This window comes from Choloepus didactylus, chromosome 1, assembly GCF_015220235.1.
Source record: "Choloepus didactylus isolate mChoDid1 chromosome 1, mChoDid1.pri, whole genome shotgun sequence".
Taxonomy (NCBI): Eukaryota; Metazoa; Chordata; class Mammalia; order Pilosa; family Megalonychidae; genus Choloepus; species Choloepus didactylus.
Window position 1 is genome coordinate 79,571,464 of NC_051307.1, and position 17,306 is coordinate 79,588,769.

At 35.6% G+C, this 17,306-nt stretch overlaps 1 protein-coding gene across 1 annotated transcript in view; it reads left to right on the forward strand.

The window, feature by feature from the left end:
* The window catches only part of GRAMD1C (GRAM domain containing 1C), a 147,074-nt gene that overhangs the window by 124,686 nt on the left and 5,082 nt on the right, over positions 1–17,306 (forward strand). Inside the window, exons 12-17 of the mRNA XM_037835660.1 lie at positions 8,498–8,640; positions 9,433–9,536; positions 10,850–11,026; positions 12,137–12,194; positions 13,796–13,906; positions 14,123–14,228. Of these exons, the coding sequence (XP_037691588.1) occupies positions 8,498–8,640; positions 9,433–9,536; positions 10,850–11,026; positions 12,137–12,194; positions 13,796–13,906; positions 14,123–14,228 (699 nt within the window). The remainder of the gene's footprint in view (positions 1–8,497; positions 8,641–9,432; positions 9,537–10,849; positions 11,027–12,136; positions 12,195–13,795; positions 13,907–14,122; positions 14,229–17,306) is intronic.

Sequence of the window (17,306 nt, forward strand, 5' to 3'; positions counted from 1 at the left end):
TTTCATTATGTATTTAGCAAGAACAGAGACATTTCTACATAACCAAAAGATAGTTATCACACTCAGGAAATTAAACATTGATTATCTAATATAATCAGATTTCAAATTTTGCCAATTGTCTCAGTAACATCCTTTATGGATTTTGAGAAATCTGGGATGCAGTCAAGCTGCATGCATTACATTTGCTTATGTCTCCCTAGTTTCCTTTAATCTGTAACAGTTTTTCAGATTTTTTTTCCATAACATTAATATTTTTGAAGAGTGCAGGCCACTAACTATAAAATTGTCCCTCAGTTTATTTCTTTGTGATTAGATTCAGGTTAAACATTATTTTTTATTACAGAAGTTGCAGATTTACAGAAAAATCAGGCAGAAAATACAAAGTTCCCATATACCCCCTCACCTACAGATTACCCTTATGAGTATTATTTTTTAAAAATTTTATTCCAGTAACATATATACGACCTAAAATTTCTCCTTTTAACTACCTTCAAATATGTAATTTAGTGCTGTTAATTACGATCACAATCTTATGTTACCATCACCACCATTCTTCACTAAAACATTTCAGTCATCCCAAGTAGAAATTGTACATTTGAAGCATTAACTCCCTATTGCCTATTCCCTACACCCACTCCATCCCCTGGTAACCTATATTCTAGATTCTGACTCTGTGAGTTTGCTTTTTCTAATTATTTCCTATTAGTGGGATCATACAATATTTGTCCTTTTGTGTCTGCCTTATTTCACTCCACATGATGTCTTCAAGGTTCATCCATGTTGTGGCATGTATCAGAACTTCATTGTTTTAAGTCCAAACAATATTCCATTGTGTATATGTACCGCATTCTGTTTATCCATACATTGGTTGATGGACACTTGGGTTGCTTCCACTTTTGGCAATTATGAATAATGCCACTATGAACATGGGTGTGTAATTATCTGTTTGAGTCCCTGCTTTCAATTCTTTGGGCTATATCCACAGAAGTGGGATTGCCAGCTCATATGGTACTTCCATACTTAACTTTCTGAGAAACCACCAAACTGTCTTCCACAGCAGCTCCATCATTTTACATTTCTACTAGCAATGAATGAGTGTTGCTATTTCTCCATGTCCTCTCCAACATTTGTAATCTTCTACTTTTTTAATAGTACCCATTCTAGTAGGTGTGAAAGGGTATCTCATATAGTTTTGATTTGCATTTCCTAATGGCTAATGATGTTGAGGACCTGTTCATGTGCTTTTTGGCCATTTGTATATCTTCTTTGGAAAAAAGTCTGTTCATGTCTTTTGCCCATTTTATAATTGGGTTATTTATCTTTTTTGATGTGGAGTTGTAGGGTTTCTTAATATATTCTGGATAATAAACACTTATTGGATATATGGTTTCCAAATATTTTCTCCCTTTGTGTAGGTTGTCTTTTTATTTTCATGATGAAGTCCTTTGATGTACAAGTGTTTGTAATTTTGATGTGGTCTCATTTATCTATTTTTTCTTTTGTTGCTTGTGGTTTGCATGTAAAGTCTAAGGAACCATTACCTAACCCAAGATCCTGAAGATGCTTCCCTACATTTTATTCTAGGAGTTTATAGTTCTGGCTTTCGTATTTAAGTCTTTGATACATTTTGAGTTGATTTTTTTATATGATGTGAGATAGGGATCCACCTTCATTTTTTGCATACAGAGAGCCAGATTTCCCAGTAACATATGTTGAAGTGACTATTCTTTCCCCATTGTGTAGTCTCTGTCTCCTTGTGAAAAATCAATTGGTTGTAAATGTGAGGGTTTATTTCTGAGCACTCAGTTAGATTCCATTGGTCTATATATCTGTCCTTGTCCCAGTACCATGTTGTTTTGACTGTTGTGACTTTGTTACAAGTTTAAAGAGTGGGAAGTGTGACTATTCCAACTTTGTTCTTTTTCAAGATAGCTTTGGCTCTTTGGGGCTCCTTACCCTTCCATATAAATTTGAGGATTGCTTTTTCCATTTATGCAAAGAAAGAGGGCTGTTGGCATTTTGATTGGGATGGCATTGAATCTGTAAATTACTTTGAGTAAAATTGACCTCTTAACAATATTTAGACTTCCAATCCATGAACATGGAATGTCTTTACATCTATTTAGGACTCTTCGATTTCTTATTGCAATGTCTTATAGTTTTCTGTGTACAAGTCCTTTACATTCTTGGTTAAATTTATTCCTAGATATTTCACTCTTTTAGTTGCTATTGAAAATGGATTTTTTTCTTACAGTCTTCTTCTGATTGTTCATTTCTAGTGTGTAGAAATACTGTTGGCTTTTGGATGTTGATCTTTTACCCTGCCACTTTGCTCTATTCGTTTACTAGCTCTAGTAGCTTTGTTTTAGATTTTTCCACATTTTCTCTGTGTAGGATCAGGCCGTCTTCAAATAGGGAAAGTTTTATTTCTTCCTTTCCAATTTGAATGCCTTTTATTTCTTCTTCTTGCCTAACTCCTCTGGTAAGACCTTCCAGTACACTGTGTTTAATAATGATGGTGAGGAGGCGTGACAAGATGGTGGTATAGGGAGGTGTGGAGTTTAGTTAGTCCTTTGGAGTAACTAATAAATAGCCAGCAATAACTTTTAAACAGTTGTTTGGGGAATATCTGTGACCAGACACACATTGTACACCAGTCCGGAATGGGTGGAACAGCTGAGATCGCAGCACACAAGTGTTAGTAAAGCTCCCCAAACTACAGAGCTGGTGCACCTCCCCCACTGGCTTGGCAGGCTGAATTAGAACACTCCCCTGTGGGAAAAAGAAGCAATCTCTGCTGGGAGCAAGGAAAGGTTGCTCAATGAGGCTCTAATTGCAATTTCAATTAATGAATTTGGACTACTGAATACAAGCTATGAGCACAGATAAACCTGGAACAAGCACAAAGGAACCCTGAGGTCTCTCCCAGCAGAGAGGAGGTGGGGATTATGGAAAAAAATAAAAATAAATAAATAAAAATTTAAATAAGTAGATAAAAACAGAGCTTCTTGGAGTTGGCTGAGCTCGGAATACTGGAAAAGGGCTGTGTCCCAAGAAGAGCGGCACATAGGTCATTCTGGAGATTATTCTTATGCATTATATAGATATCCCTTTCTAGTTTTTAGTGTATTAGAAAAGCTAAAAGGAAATACCTGAAAATGTTGAACTGCAACTCAGTATCCTTGATTCTTAGAGATGATTGTATAACTGTATAGCTTACATGGTGTGCCCATGTGATTGTGAAAACCTTGTGGCTCACACTTCCTTTATCCAATGTGTGGACAGATGAGTAGAAAAATGGGGACAAAAAATAAATGAATAATAGGAGGGGAGGAGGAGTATGGGATGTTTGGGGTGTTCTTTTTTACTTTTGTTTTTATTTTTATTCTTGTTTTTATTTTTATTTTTTGGAGTAATGAAAATGTTCCAAAGATTGATTGTGGTGATGAATGCACAGCAATATGGTGATAATGTGAATAATTGATTGTGCACTTCAGATGATTGTGTGGTATGTGGATATATCTCAATAAAAATGCATTTTGAAAAAAAAATTAAAAAATGATGGTGGTGACAGTGGTCATCCTTGTCTTGTGCCTGATCTTAAAGGGAAAGCTTTCAATCTTTCACCATTAAGTAGGATGTTAGCTGTGGGTTTTTCATATATTCCCTTTATCATGTTGAGGAAGTTTCCTTCTATTCCTAGTTTCTAAGGGTTTTTATCAAGAAGGGGTGCTTGATTTTGTCAAATGAGATGATCATGTATTTTTTTCTCTCCATTCTGTTAATGTGGTATGTTAACATTAATTGATTTTCTTACACTGAACCACCTGTGTATATCTGGGATTAACCCACTTAATCATGGTATATAATTCTTTTAATGTGGTATTAGATTCGGTTTGCTGGTATTTTGTTGAGGATTTTTGCATCTATAGTCATAAGAGATATTGCTCTCTAATTTTCTTTTCTTGTGGTTTCTTTATCTGGCTTTGGTATGAAGTTAATTTTGGCTTTGCAGAATTAAGGAGTGTTCCCTACTCTTCCATTTTTTGGAAGAGTTTGAGCAGGATAAGTGTTAATTCTTGAAATGTTTGGTAAAATTCACCTGTAAAGCCATTTAGATCATCCTGGGCTTTTCTTTTTGGAGGTTTTTGATTACAGTTTCAATCTCTTTACTACTTATTGTTTTGTTGAAATCCTTTATTTCTTCTTGAGTTGGTGTTGGAAGTTTGTGTACCCCAGGAATGTGTACATTTCATATAGATTATCTAATTTGTTGGTGTACAGTTGTTCATAGTGCCCTCTTACAGTCCTTTTTATTTCAGTGGCAACAGTAGTAATGTCTATGTCACTCTTTACATTTCTGATTTTAGTCACTTATGTCCTCTCTTTTTTTCTTCATCAGTCTAGCTAAAGGTTTGTCAATTTTATTGATCTTTTCTAAGAACTCACTTTTGGTTTTGTTGATTCTCTGTATTGCTTTTTGAGGTAGTTTGGAGCTGTGTACCCCAGAAAATCATGTTCTTAAAGCTAATCCATTCCTGTGGGTGTATGTCTATTATGAGTAGAACCACTTAATGAGGTTAATTTAGTTAAGACTTGGCCTGGGGTGGGTCTTAATCCTCTTACTGGAGTCCTTTATCAATGAGATAATACATAGAGTGGGAAAGCCACAGAAGCAAGAAGGTTAAAGGAATGAAACCCGGAAGAGAAGGCAGAGAGCAGCAGACTGCCATCTAATTGATTGGAACCCACAAATATAAGCACACAAATGTGCAGACAGGAGTTACTCTCCTCTCACTGGAACACAGCAGTGGACCTATAGTGGGAGTGCAGGGTGAAAGCGCTGGGGGGAGATTAGGGGAGGGGCCCTCAAGGGTACCAAGCGCTTTGCCCACCACTTTTTTTTTTTTTTTTTTTTTTGACCTCCAGGATAAATTTTTTTTTTTAATCATCATTTTATTGAGATATATTCACATACCACGCAGTCATACAAAACAAATTGTACTTTCGATTGTTTACAGTACCATTACATAGTTGTACATTCATCACCTAAATCAATCCCTGACACCTTCATTAGCACACACACAAAAATAAGAAGAATAATAATTAGAGTGAAAAAGAGCAATTGAAGTAAAAAAGAACACTGGGTACCTTTGTCTGTTTGTTTGCTTCCCCTACTTTTCTACACATCCATCCATAAACTAGACAAAGTGGAGTTTGGTCCTTATGGCATTCCCAATCCCACTGTCACCCCTCATAAGCTACATTTTTATACAACTGTCTTCGAGATTCATGGGTTCTGGGTTGTAGTTTAATAGTTTCAGGTATCCACCACCAGCTACCCCAATTCTTTTTTTTTTTTTTTTTTTTTTTTTTAATCATCATTTTATTGAGATATATTCACATACCACGCAGTCATACAAAACAAATCGTACTTTCGATTGTTTACAGTACCATTACATAGTTGTACATTCATCACCTAAATCAATCCCTGACACCTTCATTAGCACACACACAAAAATAACAAGAATAATAATTAGAGTGAAAAAGAGCAATTGAAGTAAAAAAGAACACTGGGTACCTTTGTCTGTTTGTTTGCTTCCCCTACTTTTCTACACATCCATCCATAAACTAGACAAAGTGGAGTTTGGTCCTTATGGCATTCCCAATCCCACTGTCACCCCTCATAAGCTACATTTTTATACAACTGTCTTCGAGATTCATGGGTTCTGGGTTGTAGTTTAATAGTTTCAGGTATCCACCACCAGCTACCCCAATTCTTTAGAACCTAAAAAAGGTTGTCTAAAGTGTGCGTAAGAGTGCCCACCAGAGTGATCTCTCGGCTCGTTTTGGAATCTCTCTGCCACTGAAGCTTATTTCATTTCCTTTCACATCCCCCTTTTGGTCAAGAAGATGTTCTCCGTCCCACGATGCCGGGTCTACATTCCTCCCCGGGAGTCATATTCCACGTTGCCAGGGAGATTCACTTCCCTGGGTGTCTGATCCCACGTAGGGGGGAGGTTTGCCCACCACTTTTAAAGCTGCATTTTCTTTATTCAGTAATTTCCCAGTTTCTGCAACCCTTTCACTATTTTCTGGAATTTTGAGAAGGCTGTGCCAGTTTTTGCTAATTGTTCAATGATTCTATGGGGGTACAACATCCTGGAGCATCTTATTCTGCCAACTTGGTTGACCAGAATTGACATTTAATACCATTTTGAGTGTAAGAGAAAATGTTACCAATATAAAATTTAAGACATTAAATAAACACCTTGTAAACTTAAATTTGAATTGTAAACATCAGTATGAATTCGTGAAGAATTTTTTCTTAAAAAAATATACTCAGACCATTGAAAAGACTTAAAATATAGCTGTGAAATCTCAGCATCAAGATTGTAGTCTCTAAGTACCATTTCCTTAGAGAAATGGCTGCTTTCACATCTGAGGCAGGGAAAGTATGAGATGAACCTGGATCACCTTGTCATAACAGAAAATGCTATCAAAAAAGTAGGAATGTTGTCAAAAGATTTAAGAACCAACATGAATGTGCTCCCACTAGCCAAAGATGGGAGAGTTTGAACACTAAAAAGAATAATGACTGCAATGGATAAAACACATCAAATATGAAAAATTCCCAGGTTAATAATATTTTCAGAAAAAAATAAATGAATTCATTACCTTTGGAAGATGGAAATGTGGTAAATTATGGGAAAGAATCAGGATAAATGTTTGCCTTTCCTATGTGAACTATGTTTTACCATAACCAAATGGTTTGTTCTGGTTTGCTAATGCTGCCATTGTACAAAATAGCAATGGACTGACTTTTATAAAGAGGGTTTATTTGGTTACAAATTTACAGTCTGAAGGCCATGAAAATGTCCAAATTAAGGTGAATATACCTTCACCAAAGGAAGGCCAGTGGCATCTGGAAAACCTCTGTTAGCTGGGAAGGCACGTGGCTGGCATCTGCTGATCCTGGGTTGTATTCTAGCTCCTCTCTCAGTTCCTGTGCATTCTTCAGAATGTTACTCTCGAGGTGTTTTTCCTCTCTTAGCTTCTCCAGAGGAAACACTGGGCTAGCATCCCCAAAGTGTCAGCAAATGCCTGCTTTCAGCAGCCTTCTGCAAAATGTCTTTCTGAGCTGCTCTCCAAAATGTCACTCTCAGCTGCTCTGAGGTCCTTCTGTTTATGAGCTCTTTTATAGGGCTCCAGTGATTAAATCAAGACCCACACATTCAGGGTCCATATCTCCATGGAAATAATTTCATCAAATGTTTCACCCACAGTTGATTGAGTCACATCTCTATGGAAACCCTCAAAGGATTCCAACCTAATGAACACTAATACGTCTGCCCCTACAAGATTATATTAAAGAACATGTCATTTTGGGGGATGTAATACATCCAAACTGGCACACGGTTCATGAGGAATTCTTCCTTTGTGGAAGAATTCCAGATAATAAGTAAATAAGGAATGATATGTTTACAATAAATATTAGTTTTTTCCAAACTTTAATAAAATCTTGGATCACGGTAGTCATCCCCAAAGGCTGATGAAACCATTAGGTGAAAGGCTGAGGAGGAAATTTATATTGAATGTTTCAAGCTAACCAATTAATCTTAACATCAATAAAGAGAGTCACCTATATATTATGTGTATTATGTGCCTTCTGGTGTGAATCATTTGGAAATAAATAGCCCCTCCTGTGGGAATTCTTGCCTATTAAACCTGAATCAAATTAAGCTTCCAGCTCTAATTACCAATTTACAAGACATAAACTTAGAAACCATATTTTTCTTTAGGTTCGGTGGAAATGGTATGGTTAAAATTACTAAGGCTTGGCCAACAACCATTTTAAATCCTGTTTTTAGGGAAAGTGATGTTTTGTTTACCCTCCTCCTTTCACTTTTTTAGTGAAGAGTAGTTCTGTGAAATTTTGATGAACTTTGGAGTGGATACTTGTTTCATTCAATTGAGTTTTGAATTTTTTCCCTAACAGGAACATTTAAAATTCTTTGTGAACTAATAAGACACAAAAGGGATTATATGGTTCCTTTCCCCTCTTCATGCCTAAAAGAAAGAAAAAAATAATTGTTTAATGAAATTAATGACACAGAGGAAACAACTACTATTTCTGCATTCCCAATAATTTGAAAGGATTTCCAGTAATAGTAAATGAAGGAGTTTTGTTCTCTTTGGTGTTTTCTAGACTCTGTATTTCAAGAGAGAGTTTTTCATATATATCATTTCAACATTTTGTTAACCATAAGGATGGTGAGGATGTGCTGGCTCGTTGAATCAAACAGAAAGAAATTTTCCTTCTTCTCAAGTCATAGATAGGGACGGTCCAAAATGGAGGCCTTCTAGCTTTGTAGATGGTCTTCTCATGCCTTTTGTAGTTTCTGAAAAGGAATCATCGTCATATATGTTCTAAATTGGGAAGAAATTTAATATATTAAACATGCACATGCAAAAATTCTTTATCTTATTTTGGCAGACACTGTATAAAGAAAGTCGAGAAGCACAATTTTATTTGGTAGATTCAGAAGTATTGACACATGATGTCCCCTACCATGATTACTTCTATACTCTGAACAGATACTGTATCATCCGATCTTCAAAACAGAAATGCAGGCTAAGGTGAGCTGTTGTGAATGAGTGTGTTAGTAACAAAAAGATAGATTATGCTCTGGTAACATATTAATCCTGAAATATTAGTGGTAGCTTTACACAACAAAGCTTTATTTCTTACTCAAATGACCTGTCCAGCAGTGGTCATCTGAGGGGTGGGGCTCTTTACTCAAGGCTCCAAGCTGACGAATGCCTTGATGTCTGGGAGCTGCACAATCCAGAACACTTGTGCCGTTCCAGTTGCTGCAGGAAAAGAGAGCTATAGAATGGGTGCATGTCTTACAGTTCATTGGCCAGAACGAGCCCCATGGGAAGGGGGCTGGGAGTTCATAGGGAGCACATGGTGAGCAGTAAAGGCCTCTGCTGTAATGAGAAATGAGAGATGGTGCTTTGAGAAAGATAACTGTGGGTCATTATATGCTTGGCCAAGTCTTAACTGAAAAAATGTAGTTACTTTGACTACTAGATTTTTTAAACAAAGCATTTAGAACATTTAGAATTTATTTTGAGCCTTTATTGCTATTTAGGTGAAGAAAATTCAGGGCAAGACAAAGGGAAGAAAGAAAATGTTAAGTACTTAGAAGAGAAAATTGGTGAAATTATTAACAGCACTGAATAATTTTTTTAAAGAAGTCATTATCAGTGAATGAATTTTCTTTTATAATCTCATTGACTTTGAATCCTTTTTTTTAAGCTTCCCACTGAATTCAGTCTTAATATAATTGCAATATTAATGTGAGTCTGTCCTTTGAATAAATATTCTTCAATCGTGTATCATCCTTTTCCTTTTTATCCTATTAGAGTTTCCACAGATTTGAAATATAGAAAACAGCCATGGGGAATTGTCAAATCTTTAATTGAGAAGAATTCCTGGAGTTCATTAGAGGACTATTTCAAACAGCTTGGTTTGTAAATTTCTTGATTTATCTATTTTTGCAAAGATAGCATTTATTAATAAAATGGATAGATTCTTCATTTGGATTCATAGCAGGAACTGTTAGATGATGTTGGGATGACATGACTCCCACTGAAGTTTTCCAACTATTCGTTCTACCACTTGTGGAATTTCAGAAGTTTTAATTTTTATTTATCTAACAAACATACAATGCTTATTATTTGCCAGAAATTTGTTCTATGTGCTTTATACATATTAACTCATTTTGTATTCATAACAACCTTGTCAGGTATACACTATTTTTTTTTCTATTTTACAAAAGAAGAAATTGAGACACAGAGAGGTAAAGTGACTTGTCCAAGATCACACAGCTCTTGCACACACAAGGAACCAAGGAACCTGCAAGTAACCAAGGAAGCTCACTGCAGGGAGGAACTTCATAACCTGTCATAAATATACATTTGTATTCATTAGCATCTTGAGAGTCCTCAGACCCACACCTCCCTTATAAGAAGGATGTAGCTTTCCTGGGATGATGTAGGTCTGCTTGGCAATGGTACTATGTACATGTGTGATCTTGGTGGAAACTGACTGGGGGCAAGTGACATAGTTGTTCTGTTAGTATATAGTTGACTGGTGGTCAGTCAACTCAGGGTCATTTAAGGCTTTATATCTAGCTGTTGAATATTTATTCTCCTTGCTTTTCTCACTTTGCTAGGTCATTATTAGATTCCCAATCAGGAGCAGAGAAAATGAAACTCAAAAATTAGTTTGGCCACTGGATAATGAATTACTAATAAAAAGTCTGGTGAAGGAAAAGGTTAAAATGAATGACAAAAATGAGGTTACATTGTTTGTAGATTTTCTTTACCTCCACATTTCCTTTCCCACCAATTCTCATTGGAAATTGGAACTATTATATGCTACTCCTTTCTTTGAGGTAGACAGTTAAGTACTACAACCTATCTTGGAAATTCTTCTAATGATCCAGTGTAAGTGGGTAGCCTGTTGTTTCCATAACTGAAATAGTTACATTAATATTTGATATAGCTCATGTTGAATATACTCTAATGAGCCCATCATTTATTAATACAGTTCGTTCTTCCTAGAATAATGAAATCTCATTATGGGGTCATTGCACTCTCTAAAGCTTTTCATTAAGATCAAGTTTGAATCTAGGCCTTCAGAACCTAAGGAATAGCTTAAAAAAACAAACAAACAAAAAGCTACCAAGGTTTTAAAAAACAGAACTACTACCCAAAACCCATGTATTTTAGAGTTGAGAAGGTTTCCCCACCAACTAAATCTTCTTCTTCTTCTTAGAATCAGATTTATTAATGGAAGAATCTGTGTTAAACCAGTCCATTGAAGACCCTGGAAAACTTAGTGGCCTACGAAGGAGAAGGCGAACATTCAACCGAACAGCAGAAATAGTTCCTAAACTGTCTTCTCAGAGAGTTTCTGGAGATGTGGGCTTAGATGCCAAAGGGGATATTACAGGTAGCTTTAACCTGATAAACAGAGATGAAAGCTTTTTAGTTCAATTATATGAAGCAGAATGTACCTCTTGTATATGAGAGAGGACAATAAGGAGATCTCTCTTTCCTTCTTTTTTTTGATAATATTTATCCAACTCTGACTACCTTAAAGATAACTAATACAGAAGTATAAAGCAGTAATTGTAAAATGGCAGGCCTTTGGCCCATAGAAGTATTTCATTTGGGCTACATGGTATTTTAAAAATTAGACATTCATATCTAGCAGTCCTTGACTCAGTTCCCTTCATAGCAGCAGTAAGTTGGAGTTCTATAGTAGCTACTCCATTAGAGTATGTGCTTTCCCAGTTTACCACAGTCCCCACCACTCCCTAACTACTCTTTCCCGTGCCTCGATTGCTTCAATCATTTATTTATGTTTCCTGCCCAGCATTTGCAAAGATTTGATTTCTAACTTTGAGTATACCACAATGATTATATGCTTTTAATCCTTATGCACTGTCAAGATGGAATTTGACTTTTTATTATTCCCTCTCTCAATTTTGAAAACATCTTGCCTCTATGAACTGTTGCGCCTCTCAGAGGTAGGAAGCTCTCTTACCTTCTCATTCTGTATTATCAAATATTATCAAATCTGCTTTTAAGGTTCTGTCTTAGTGTGAATATATTTTTCCTCCATTTAATATTAATGATCTTTAATTTTGAATTTTAAAGTTTACATGGAAAATAGGTAAGTTTTTTTTTTTTTTTTTTTTTTTTAAGGATGGAAGCATTATACAAAAATCCTGCTCTGACATTATTTGCAGAAATGGCATTTAGCTAGAGGTTATACATGATGTATTGAATTTCTTATTTAATTTTAGAGTAAATTAATTCTAATATAGGCCAAATTTGAAGAATTGACATGATTTTTCATTTTGCAGATTTATTTCGTATTACTCAGAATATCAGAAATCAAAAAAGGAATGCAGGGAATTCATCCTGAATCCCCTTGTCCTTACAAATAATTGTTCTAAAATTTCTTTAACAGCTCTTTTCAAAGGAATATTACATTTTTAATAGTAGTGATTACAATCCTTATTCTAATGTAGTCTTTTTTTTGTGTGTTCTGTAGGAAAGAAAAAGGAAATGGAAAACTATAACACCACTCTTATTGTGGTGATGAGTGTTTTGTGAGTACTTATTTGAATGCTCATTTTGGGTCTTTATTTATCTTTTAGCTAGTTTCCAAAAGGACTTGAATGGAATTGTATATTATTGTGTAGAAATTGCCAATATTTGTCTAATTTTGACCTACAAAAACAGTAATTTCATAGGCTTCAATCTGATAGTTTTGATGAATTATTTTCATAATTGTTAAATATGAAGGAATGCAAAGTACACATTTAATAGATGTTTTTATTTTTTAATAATCTGATTTATTCCTACAATCATGAATGTTTATAGGAAGTTCCATAAATTTAAAGGACCTATACAGACTCACTCACACAGACAGAGGCTGGTGAAATCCCAATAATACTGTTTTAATCTATTTGATTAGACTGGTGGTAAGAATCACTTGGGGAGCATGCCTATCAGTATTTTAAAACACACACCCCAGATTATTCTGACACAAGTGGTCTGAGGGCCACATGGTGAGAAATACTGGGGCAATTATTCTGAACCAGAATATAAGAATTTACTCAGTCATAATTAACCTAATATCTACATGGCTCCCTTTGAATCTTGAAATAGTATATTAGATTTAATTGAATTGGTTCTAACTTGTTGATATGCTCTGGATGACTTTTGTTTGGAATGAAACTCTTATATCAGGTATTTTTGCTAATTATAGATTACAGAACAAAGAACGTTTATTACTTTGAGTTTTCTAAAACATTTTAATACTCTAGTTAAATAAGTTTGCTATGACAATTTTGAATAGTAAATATTGTTATCTTTTGCATTACTTGCAGAATATTTATACTCAAATGTTGAAATAATAACTAAACCATTTCAATGCCGTAATAATTTCATAAACATATTCTCCTACTACCTTAGATTTTTTTATTTTTTAATTCTCTCTGGACTGTTAAAGGTAAATCAATATATTTTTAAGGGCAGGTCAGTATTTTAACAGAAAAAAGATAAGTAGAAAGAGATGGTATCACCTGTATATTTGCATATATGTGTAATAAGGTATGTATCCATTCACTTGGAAAGCTATAAAAACCAACAGAATAAGTTCATTTTAGCACATAACATTTTACATTTCCAAGATGAATTAAGATGACACTTCTTTGTCCAAGATGAAAATTTTGCCGAATGGTATCTTTTTTGGCTTCTACTGGGAATATGAGGCACATCATGATCTACCTAAGATCAACTCCTTATTGATCTTCATTTCCTTTTTGAAATGCAGCACTATGGGTATGTAATTGTTACACCAAAGGCACCCAAAAATAGATCTTGAAAGCTGACCTGATAATGTTCTAAGCTGTTGTTGGCACATCTACACTGGCTGGGATTCCCAGCAGAGAAGAGAGGTGTCAAAGACAACCCAGCCCACTTTATTGAAGACTTTATTGTGTGTCTGATTACCTTCCATCTTTCTTCTCAGCATCCACTTAAAGTAATTCTTTCGCTCATTTAAAATAGGGATAATTGATTTAAACAACAACGACTGAAAAATAGTCTATATAATACAGGTTTTTGAAGCTTTTGCATATATATTGTGCATTATCAATGCTTTAGGATAAGAGTGGATTAACCAGGTATGATTTGCTTTGCCTAGTTTGCTGTTGCTAGTTTTATTGAATGTGACACTGTTTCTGAAGCTGTCAAAGATAGAATATGCTGCTCAGTCATTTTACCGTCTCCATCTCCAAGAAGAGAAATCTCTAAAGTAAGTCTTTTCTTTCCCCCAATCTGTCTTCACCACGTTATTTCAATAATTATTTAGCTACAGAAAATTTAATTCCAGTTTTAGAGACTTTGGTCTTCTTACAATCCTATAATCATAAACTGCTTTTTGTTGTTTAAAGTACTGTGTTTTGTTGATAAATATATGGGGCACTGAAGATTTCTAGAAATGAAAGATCAGAAAACTGTTCTCTTTCAGTTTAGCCAAAGATATGCTGTCAAGAGCAAAAAATACTCAAAAAAACAAAGATCAAGCCCTTCGTCTAAAGGGAGTGCTCCGAGACTCCATAGTGATGCTTGAACAGGTAGGCAGTTCTGTGTACCATCGTACTTTGTACCTGTGTACCAGGATTAATCAGTTGTTCTTGTGGTTGTGGGAGAATATGTGCTATATCATTACTTGAAGAAATCCTCCTTCTAGAGGAAGGAGTTTCTGTATTATGTATATTATGTATATAGCCACTTGTATTTATTATTTTTTATAAAATAGGATACTCTATACACTATTGTATACCTTTTCTCCAATTAATAATATATTTTGAATATGTTTCCATATCAGCATGAACACATCTTCTGAATTCTTTTTATTGTTCCTTCTAGATAAAATTTTATGCTTAATATGAACTCTTTTTATACCAATGTACACTGATACTTACATATAGTGTTCATTATTTTGTTTTTATTAATCTTATATCTTGGAGATACTTCATATCAGTATATAAAGTACTTCCTCATTCTTTCAACAGCTGCATAGGATTCAGCTGTATAGATGCACCACAATTACTTTACCAGTTCTCCATTAAAGAATGAATATTGAACATTTAGGTTTTTTCTGGTCATTTGCTATTAACAGTAATTCCTGAACATAACATCATGAATATTGCTCAGTCCCATGCACCAAAACTTAGGATTCCTTTGAAAAGTAAAGATTGATTTTTTCTATTATGAATATAATACATGGTCATTTTACAAAATTGAAAAATAGAAAATAGTAAGAGAGAAAAAATTAATAGTTCTAGCATTCAGACACAATCACTGTTAATGTTTTATTTCATTCTAGCTCTTTCTCCTGTGCAATAGGTTTTTCTTTTTAGAAGAGTCAATTATTAAATCATTCTTATGGGGTCATGTAGGGCACCAAAGGTTGCAGCTTCGACTAAAAACTCTACAAATGCACATTGTCTATAGCTCCTTAGTAACTTTCTCCTCTCACTTTCAGTAAGGAGTATATCATAGATTCTCACTTTTCTCCTCCCCCTCTCCTCCCATTTCCCCCCTCACTCTCAGCTGATTACCATGCCTCACAGAGGAAAGAAAAACTTCAGGTGGGACATCCCTCCTCTGTCTATATCCAAATCACATGTTTTCTGAATTCCATCCCTCTCCCCTTGCCCAGGGGGAGCTTCCATCAGTTACCTGTGCCAGTTTGGATATATTATGCCCCCCCAAAAGCCATGTTTTAATCCAGTCTTGTGGGATGAATTAAGATGACACTTCCTTCATCCACTTCCATTGAGATGTGATTCACCCAACTGTCAGTGATACTTTTGATTAGATTATTTCCATGGAGGTGTGGCCCTGCTCATTCAGTGTAGGTCTTGGTTAGTTTACTAGAGTCCTTCAAAAAAAGATGGCCCAGACCCAGATGCTTGCTGATGCTTTGAGATGCTAGCCCAGAGTTTACTCCACAGAAGCTAAGAGAAGTCAAAAGGCCCTGAGAGCAGCTGAGAGAGACTTCTGGAGAGATGCCTGGGAGCTGATGCTGATGCTTGGAGACGCTTGGAAATGCAGACAGAAGCCTAGAGACATTTTGGAGAAAGCCATTTTGAAACAGCCCAGGAGCAAAGGAACAGCAGATGCCAGCCACGTGCCTTTCCAGCTGACAGAGGTGTTTCAGACGCCATCGGCCTTCCTTCAGTATTGACGCCATAGTTTGGACACTTTTATGGTCATAGAACTGTAAATTTGTAACTTAATAAATCTATAAAAGCCAATTCGTTTCTGGTATTTTGTATAATGGCAGCATTAGCAAACCGGAACACCCTCCTGGCCTCCCCATTTTCAGTCTCCCTCATTCAAATGACTCTTTCCCTTCAGCACATGGCCCTGCTGTTACCTCATATATTAAAAACCCTACATCATCCACATTCCTAGCCATCTACTTTATTTCTGTTCTCTCTCTCTACTCCCTTTCACAGTTAAGCTCTTTCAAAGAGTTGCCTGCTCCTGTTGCTACTATTCTATCCTTTACAACCCATTCACTTTTTACATTTTTCATCAAAATCATTCATTCGTGTATTTTAAAGAGTTAAGTTGTTGTACAAGGTTTGTTCAGAAAAATAGCAATCCTAGCACCCTCTTTTCTGTTTCTTTCCCAAAGACAACAATTCAACTCTTTTAGTTTGTTCTTTTGATATTTACCTGCATATTTATAAACAAGAATGTATTGATTCTTCTTGATTTTCAGTTTTAAACATTATCTTTTGATTTCTGATTATGGAAGACAAGGATTTGGTACCCCCACCCCCACCCCATCCTCCCTGTTTTGGTTTGCTAAAGCTGACAAAATGCAATATACCCCAAATGGACTGACTTTTAACAATGGGGATTTATTGCTTACAAGTTTACAATTCTAAGGCCATGAAAATGTCCAAATTAAGGCATCAGCAGTATGATTTCTTCTGCCTGAAGTCCTGTGATCCTCAGCTCCTCCGTCACATGGCGAGGCACATGGTGGCACCTGCTGGTCTCTCCCTTCTCTCCGGGGTTTCGTTGCTTCCAGCTTCTGGCTACAGTGGCTTCCTCTCTGCTTCTTTGGCTTTCTTTCTGAGCTTCTGTGTCCTCTCTTAGCTTCTCTCGGGCTTTTTTCTGTGTCTTCTGTCTTTTATCCTCTTACAAAGGACTGTAGTTAAGAGGATTAAGCCCCACCTGGGGCAGGTGGTGGGTCTTAATCTAATTTAGATTAACCTGATTAAGAGTTCCTACCCACAATAGGTCCACACCCACAGGAATGGATTTGCTCTAAGAACATACTTTTCTGGGGTACATACAGCTTCAAACCTTGACACTCCCAGTGAAGTTATAACATAGTTTTAATTAGATCAATAGTCAGTGTTTACTTTGTTTTAACTAAGTTTGCTATTTAGAGTTGAGCCACAGAATAAACCATGACTATTTTTCCTTTTCTGTTTTTTGTTATTCTTGAAATTGTCCTTATGGTCACAGTTGATTAGTTTATCATTAGTATTTATAATTATTTCATCTTATAATTATCTGTTGTACAAATCTCCCTACAAAATCTTCATGCATCTTTCTGATGTAAGGAAAATGTTCAGAGATAGATTGTGGTGATGAATGCATAACTATGTTATCATACTGTGGAC